At 45.8% G+C, this 8,301-nt stretch overlaps 1 protein-coding gene across 2 annotated transcripts in view; it reads right to left on the minus strand.

The window, feature by feature from the left end:
* Positions 1-8,028, minus strand: part of atp10a (ATPase phospholipid transporting 10A) — a 37,408-nt gene extending 29,380 nt beyond the window's left edge. The window contains exons 1-2 of one of the 2 annotated variants that reach the window (XM_076081516.1): positions 7,172-8,028; positions 1,141-1,345 (exon numbers count right to left, since the gene is read on the minus strand). In XM_076081516.1, the coding sequence (XP_075937631.1) occupies positions 1,141-1,345; positions 7,172-7,581 (615 nt within the window). In that variant the 5' untranslated portion in view covers positions 7,582-8,028. Of the gene's footprint in view, positions 1-112; positions 1,085-1,140; positions 1,346-7,171 lie in introns of those variants that run through there. The other variant, XM_076081517.1, reaches the window with a different exon arrangement.
* Between the last annotated feature and the right edge of the window lie 273 nt (positions 8,029-8,301).

Genomic DNA, 8,301 nt, shown 5'->3' on the forward strand with positions numbered 1-8,301 from the left:
TAGTATCAGTAACAAGGTCACACTCAACTACAGGAATGGAACTTTAAAGTAAAGAGTATTAAAACTGAAGCTATGTTTAAAAGGCTCTGAGCTCCAGACTCTCTTTAGAAACCTCTCATGTTACTGCAGCAGGTCTGACAGTCTGCTCCTCTCAGTCCTGGTTCTGGTTCTCCCGTGCCTCCCTTCCCTCCAGCGGGTCCAGCAATACGTCCTGGGTCTCCAGCAGCGTGGTGTCGGTGTTGGTTCCCAGAGAGGAGAAGCTCTGCTCCTGGAGGAGGAGGAGGAGGAGGAGGAGGAGACGCTGCTGCTGCCGAGAGTTGAGCTCTCCTCCTCCCTCCGGAGCTCTGGATCCGAGTCTGTCCACGGTGGACCGGTCTCTGTTAGAGGATCTGGGTCTGTCCACGATGGACCGGTCTCTGCTGGAGGATCTGGGTCTGTCCACGGTGGACCGGTCTCTGCTGGAGGATCTGGGTCTGTCCACGATGGACCGGTCTCTGCTGGAGGATCTGGGTCTGTCCACGGTGGACCGGTCTCTGCTGGAGGATCTGGGTCTGTCCACGGTGGACCGGTCTCTGCTGGAGGATCTGGGTCTGTCCACGGTGGACCGGTCTCTGCTGGAGTCTGAGCTGAAGGAGGTTCTGGTGAACCTGCATGAGTTCATCTGGTTTCACCAGAATCTGACCCGGTGGCTCCGATGACGAGCATCAAGAATAACTCTATAGAAACAGACCATCCTCTCTCTGATGGTCTCTTTACTGATGGAGGTCTGATAGAGGATCAGGACTACACTGAGACTGGTTCATATAGAGGATCAGGACTACACTGAGACTGGTTCATATAGAGGATCAGGACTACACTGAGACTGGTTCATATAGAGGATCAGGACTACACTGAGACTGGTTCAGATAGAGGATCAGGACTACACTGAGACTGGTTCAGATAGAGGATCAGGACTACACTGAGACTGGTTCAGATAGAGGATCAGGACTACACTGAGACTGGTTCAGATAGAGGATCAGGACTACACTGAGACTGGTTCAGATAGAGGATCAGGACTACACTGAGACTCTAAACAGCCCGTATGTTTCAGTGTTGGCCACTAAATGCTGATGTAAGCAGTTTATAATCGTTGAGCCTCACCAGGTCGAAGAAGCTGCGGACCACCTGCCTCTGCTTCAGGTTGGTCTCTCCGTCCAGCGTGGCGGTCTCGATGTGGCACAGACGGTCGGGGTCACTGGAGCTCAGCAGCAGGACGTCGGCGGGGAGGATCTCGTTACACCGAAGCCGGATGAAGTCTCCCACCGTCACCTCCTTCCAGAACTTCTCCACGTAGCGTCTCTCCGCTCTGCCGGAACAACGAGAGGCAGCTTTAACCATCTGAACCCAAAAACAACCTGAAAAGCATGTTTTACTTAAACCATCACCAAAACCACATCGTTTATCCTCGCTCGAAGCTGTAAAAAACTGTCATCGTCAGATTACCGACGGTCTTTGAACACATCATGTGAAACAGCAGCCAACACGAAGATTAAACATGTGATATTTCATCAAAAACAGGAGGAGGAGAGGAGAGGAGAGGAGAGGAGGAGAAGAGAGAGGAGAGGAAGAGGAGAGGGGAGAGGAGGAGGAGAGGAGAGGAGAGAGGGGAGGAGAGGGGAGAGGAAGAGGAGGAGAAGAGAGAGGAGAGGAGAGAGGAGAGGAGGAGAAGAGGAGAGGAGAGAGGAGAAGAGAGAGGAGAGGAGAGAAGAGGAGCGAGAGATGAGAGGAGGGAGGAGAGGAGATGAGGAGGAGGAGAGGAGAGAGGAGAGGAGATGAGGAGGAGAGGAGAGATGAGGGAGGAGGAGAGGAGAGAGGAGAGGGGAGGAGGAGAGGAGAGGAGAGCGGAGAGGAGAGAGGAGGGAGGAGAGGAGGAGGAGAGGAGAGAGGAGAGGGGAGGAGGAGAGGAGAGAGGAGAGGAGAAGAGAGAGGAGAGAGGAGAGGAGATGAGGAGGAGGGGAGAGAGGAGAGGGGAGAGGAGAGGAGGGAGGAGAGGAGGAGGAGAGAGGAGAGGGGAGAGGAGAGGAGGGAGGAGAGAGGAGAGGGGAGAGGAGAGAGAGGAGAGGAGATGAGGAGGAGAGAGGAGAGGGGAGAGGAGAGGAGGAGATGAGGAGGAGAGAGGAGAGGAGATGAGGAGGAGAGAGGAGAGGAGAGGAGATGAGGAGGAGAGAGGAGAGGAGATGAGGAGGAGAGAGGAGAGGGGAGAGGAGATGAGGAGGAGAGAGGAGAGGGGAGAGGAGAGGAGAGGAGAGGAGGAGAGAGGAGAGGAGATGAGGAGGAGAGAGGAGAGGGGAGAGGAGAGGAGGAGAGAGAGGAGAGGAGAGGAGGAGGAGAGAGGAGAGGAGAGGAGAGGAGGGAGGAGAGGAGATGAGGAGGAGAGAGGAGAGGGGAGAGGAGAGGCTGAAACATGTGAATAGATTAATATTTATAACACAGAGTCTACATTTGTTTTCTAACATTAGTAAAACTTGTTCAAAACATTTTGGATTTATAGATTTCATTGTTTGGCAATTTTTGTAAAATAAATGATCAAAGAAATAGAACTTGTGTTTCTTCTTTTTAATGATTGATGTCACTATAACTGTGTTATTAAAGACATGTTCTAGTTCTCTCTGGTTCTAGACATGATGGTTCTGGTTCTATAGAGATGAAGGACTTTAGACCACAGAGAGAGAGAAACTCCCTAAAAGCTGCTTTGAGTTCAGAGGGTTAAAACGTGGAGTTAATGTTGTCAATAACTGGTGCTTCTATGAACAGAAATGTCAGCTCGACATCCATAAATCTGTACGGAAAAGAAAATATTGTTGATGCCATCAACTCATTAAATCCTCCCAACTTCTTCCTCCAAATGTACAAAATACAAAAACATAGTTTAGCAGGAACATAACGCTCTATCCTCCCCGATGTATAGAGAGATATGGAGCGAGGCACAAACCGTGCTTCAAGTGCTTCAAGTAAATCTCTTTATCTACTCTCAGTCCACGTCGACTCAATCGATCAATCAACCAATCGACCAATCAACCAATCAACCAATCAACCAATCAACCAATCAACCAATCAATCAATCGATCGGTCGATTGACTCAATCGACCGATCGATTGACTCAATCGACCGATCGATTGACTCAATCGACCGATCAGTGCGTGTGTGGAGTCTTCCGGATCAGACTTCACATTCCCGATAAATAAAACAGCTGGAGCTCCAACATCCGTCAGGAAGTTGGAGGAAAAACACTCATAATGTTGTTTATTCATAACACCCCCACCCCCCCACACACACACATCAATGACTCCCGTCTCTGTATGAAAACATTCCTCTAACTTTGTCTCTGAACCGTCTGACGTATTAGAATTTAAAAAGCGTAAGTTATTGATCTTTATCTGGAGGACGGAGCGGTGTGAACGGTTCAACACGTGAGACGTTTATAGAAACACTAAACATACTAAATCTAAGTAAACTAAGGCTTCAGTAATCCTGATCAGTAGACTAGTCAGTAGACGATGACTTCCTGTTTGTTTCCTGGTGTCACGTTCAGAACACATTACGTTGCTCAGTCAGACTCAGTGAGCGATGGACCAGAGGAGCTGAGGTCACTGCAGTCTGCTGTCTCTGAGGAGAGAGGATTCATTGTATGTTTGGTACGGTAATAAATGATGATACTTGTCTCAATCCCAGTTCATTTTCTTTGTCATAGATTCACTTCCACCGTGCGCTGCTTCATGTGCACGACTGCAGAGTGGTTCTCATGTTGGTGGGTTTGTGTCTGAGGGGAAAGCAGCTCAGATCTACAGTCAGCAGGAAGTCGGTCTGTCAGAGACTTCATATGTTTCTCACGTCTGACAGTAAGCTGGATATCTTTGAGCTGCTGGTCACATTAATCTGAGTCTCCTGATGTAATCAAACAGGCGAGAGGATAGTGATCATACACGGGAGTCGTAGGCTCCTTCAGCCTCGTGCTGTCGGGATAAAAGACTCACAGATCATCTTCTATGTGACACAGATTCTGTCAATAACTCAAACACTGAACCAACATCTCTTTACGTCTCATATGTGAATCTAACGAGCTCGTGGTTCTGTTATCTCTCTCTGCTCACATTATTAAAGTGCGTATTCCACTGTAACCAGAACACACCAGTGAACCCCAGAGTCCTCTTCTCCACTGTTACAGCCACACACACTGTCCTGGAGAAGAACTTCATTCTCTCTACGAGGACAGTGTGATGAAAAGAAGTCCTTCAATGTGAACAAGACTTCAAAACAACTACAGTAAATAGAGCAGAGTCACCAATCAATGATCCAGTTATGAAGAATAAACAGCTCAGACAGACAACAGCTTAAAGAGACAGTACTGGTGTTCTGTACAGTCAGGGTTCTACTACAGTAGATGAGTTCATAGAAACAGACAGGAGAACCTCAGCTGTGGACGTATGTTAGACTCTAACAGAATGTCTGTCAACAACACAACCTCAGCAACAGATGGAGGCAGCAGGAGAGCAGCAGCTCCTGTGTCCTGAGAGGTAGAATCAGTGTTTGAGTGAATGGAGTCTGGTGTCTTTGTAGAGATCATAGATAACAGCTTGAGTTCCCCTCAGAAAGGTCTGTCTGACAGCAAGGTGAAGAGGTGAAGACATTCTGAATATAGCTTCACTTCAACTGAGAGACATTCTGTTAGAGTCTAACATACGTCCACAGCAGAACATCACTTTGCTCCCGTGCTGGTTCTCCTGTCTGTTCTATCAACTCATCTACTGCAGTAGAACCCTGACTGTGGAGGAGAACCTCACACACACACACTACAGAACATCAGGATTGTCTCTTTAAGCTGTTGTCTGTCTGTTGTCTAATACACATTGAGGAGAGATCCTGGGAGGTAAACCATTCCTGATAAAAGGAGGAGGAGACGTTCACCAGCATCAGTCAGACTTTGTAAATATTAGCATTTTTTGATAAAGATGGAATACTCATTATCATAAATACAACCTCCTCCTCTTCCTGCTGCTTTGCCACGTGTGAAGATAAGACATTCAGATCTGGTTCACCTGAAGTAAGAAGTTCTCCAGAGACGTTTAATCTACCGTGAGAAGAATGAAGATACGAGTCCACTCAGCTGCTGTCAGCTAGAGAAAGGAGAACGGGTGTTTCTGCACAATTCTGCCATCCGGATGAAAATGTAATTATGTCCAAACCTCAACAGAACAACTTGAGTCAGGACTTAGTCTACGAGTGTGGAGCCTCCAAACACTGAGCCTTTTGACTGCCATGAAGTCAGCGCCACAGTGCTGCTTTTCATTAGACACACACACACACACACACACACACACACACACACACACACACACACACACACACACACACACACACACACACACACACACACACACACACACACACACACACACACACACACACACACACACACACACACACACACACACACACACACACACACACACGTTGTCAGCTAACCTAAGACCAGGCCTCACCTCCAGTTCATTAAAGTTCTTCAAAGCTTCATGTGTTAAAGCTGCATTCTCTCTAGTGTCCACCAGGGGGCGACTCCTCTGGTTGTATAGAAGTCTATGAGAAAATGACTCTACTTCTCTCTTGATTTATTACCTCAGTAAACATTGTAAACATGAGTTTATGGTCTCAATCTCTAGTTTCAAGTCTTCTTCAATACAGCATGATGTTCATTTAGTACATTATGGTCCATTTAGAGTCAAACAGACCATAAAGCAGGGGATGCTTTAGGGCGGGGCTACACGGTGATTGACAGGTCTCTACCAGAGACGTATACGGCGTCTCTACGTCACTCCTCCTCAGTCCACATATAGTCACTTCCTGTTCACTGGTTGCAAAAAACAAGATGGCGACGGTCAAAACGCTGAACTTGAGACTTCAAACATCCACAAACCGATGAGAGACGTCGTCGTCCTCTTCTTATAAACAGTCGGTGGTTCAGACGCTGTGATCAATAATTAAGTGATATCTGTGTCATCTCTGATCTTTAGACGATATCTAGTCTCAGGTCAGGATTAGATTGATTGTTTATTGTTGTTCGGTCTAAAAAATGATGTATAAGTTGATCCGTGTTTCTCACCCAAATGTCTCTTTTTGTCCAAAACTCAAAGATATTTAGTTTACTGTCACAGATGAAAGAAAACTTTTTTGACTCTTTTGTCTTTAAAAAGTAACTCAATCGATTATTAAACTAGTTGGTGATTAGTTTAATATGAAAAATGACTAAACCGATGAATCGATCTTCAGAACAGAGATTTTCTACTATTTGATCTACACTGCTTAGAAACTACCAAAATAAAAGTCTCCTTCCTTCTGGTGTTTGTGTCCAGTTTTTATAACAACAAAGATTAAACACAAGAGTAAAACACACTTTATATTTTCACTCTTGTATTTAATCTTTGTTGTATTTTACATTTCTGTGTAGTTGAATTATTACTTTATTTATTTAACTTACTCATATTGCTGTTGTGCTGCATTTTGCACTGGTGTCAGTATTACTTGTTTTATACTTATAACTTGATTTTATATTGTTCATATATGTTTATATTTTGATCGTTTTTCTTATTCTTCTATTGTAATCTTTAATGAAACTGTCAAAAGAGTTAATACAGTTTTATCTTTCCTTACTCCTCTTATCTAATGTTACTTAACTTATCCAACTTAACTTATCCAACTTAACTTATCCAACTTAACTTAACTTATCTTAACTTATCCAACTTAACTTATCTTAACTTATCCAACTTAACTTATCTTAACTTATCCAACTTAACTTATCCAACTTAACTTATCCAACTTAACTTAACTTATCTTAACTTATCCAACTTAACTTATCTTAACTTATCCAACTTAACTTATCTTAACTTATCTTAACTTAACTTAACTTAACTTAACTTGTCTTGTCTTAACTTCAGAACAGTTGCAGATGTTTTTGGACTATTTGAGGATCTATACATCTTGTAAACTACCAAAATAAAACTCTCTTCCACTCTATTATTTCTGTTACACTTGATACAAGTTATTCTATTGTTTCTATTGTTATTCTATTGTTTTTTGTTCTTATTTAGTTAAACTCTGGACCAAAACAAACTAAAGGCACCATCTGTCCCCAGCCTACCTGCTGTAGACCAGACAGTCCATGTGGTTGATCTCGGTGTCGGACCGGTGTCTCCGGTAGTCCTCCCACAGGTCTTTGATGGCGGTGACGGACAGGATGAAGACCACCGGAACCAGCGCGAGCTCGGGCTGGAACGCGTTGACCACCGGAACGAAGTTGAGCAACGCGATGAAGACGAAGTACACGTTGGCGAACCGGTGGAACTGCTCGAAGAGGTTCTTGGGCAGGAAGGACAGCACCGTGTACTTGGTGGTCTTGATCCGGTTGTTGGCGTAGTGCCGGTTCGGGTTCTCCTCGTGCAGCGCGTTGGAGTGCACGGTCCTGGTCCTGGTCTTGGTTTTGGTCTTGGTCTCTTTGGGTTTCTTCTTCTTCTTTCTTTCTTTGGTGGGGTCCTCGGTGTCGCGCGCCATTTGGTCCCCCCACTAAAGCCTTCCCCACAGTTTGTTTCTCTCTCAAAACACACAAAGTAGCTAAGTTATCATTGTGTCACCGAGCGGTCGAGTCCTCCATGTCTTCTTCTTCTTCTTCTTCTTCTTCTTCTTCTTCGCTTCGGAGGAAAAAACTTTTTTTTGCTTGTTTGGCTTCTTCTTCGCCTCTTTTTTTCCTCTCTCTCTCTCCCTGTCTGTCTCTCTCTCCCTCTCTCTCTCTCCCTGTCTCTCCCTCTCTCTCTCTCCCTGTCTCTCTCTCTCTCTCCCTCCCTCTCTCTCTCTCCCTGTCTCTCTCTCTGTCTCTCTCCCTCCCTGTCTCTCTCTCTCTCTCTCTCTCTCCCTCCCTCCCTGTCTCTCTCTCTCTCCCTCTCTCTCTCTCTCTCTCTCTCTCTCTCTCTGAGGATGCTGAGACCAGCCGGGAGTCATAATGTAAACTCCTCCCCCTTTTAGCTCAGCGGACGATCTGTAAACTATCCGGATGGGCCTCTTCCGCTGGTCGCGCGCCGGTGTTCGTGTGTGGAGATCAGCGCATGCGCATGCCTTGTATTCGTTCTCTAGAAACCCGACCCCGTGGGGGGGTTTCTTTCTTTTCTTTTTTTGTATGTGTCTCCGAGTGCCACGCGGAGTTTACACGAGCTCACAGGAAGCAGACAAGTATGTAGGAGTAACTTATTTCAGGTATTTCATATAAATACCAACAAG

Source organism: Anarhichas minor, unplaced genomic scaffold, assembly GCF_050575085.1.
Source record: "Anarhichas minor isolate MPS153535 unplaced genomic scaffold, ASM5057508v1 ptg000081l, whole genome shotgun sequence".
In the NCBI taxonomy this organism is placed as follows: Eukaryota; Metazoa; Chordata; class Actinopteri; order Perciformes; family Anarhichadidae; genus Anarhichas; species Anarhichas minor.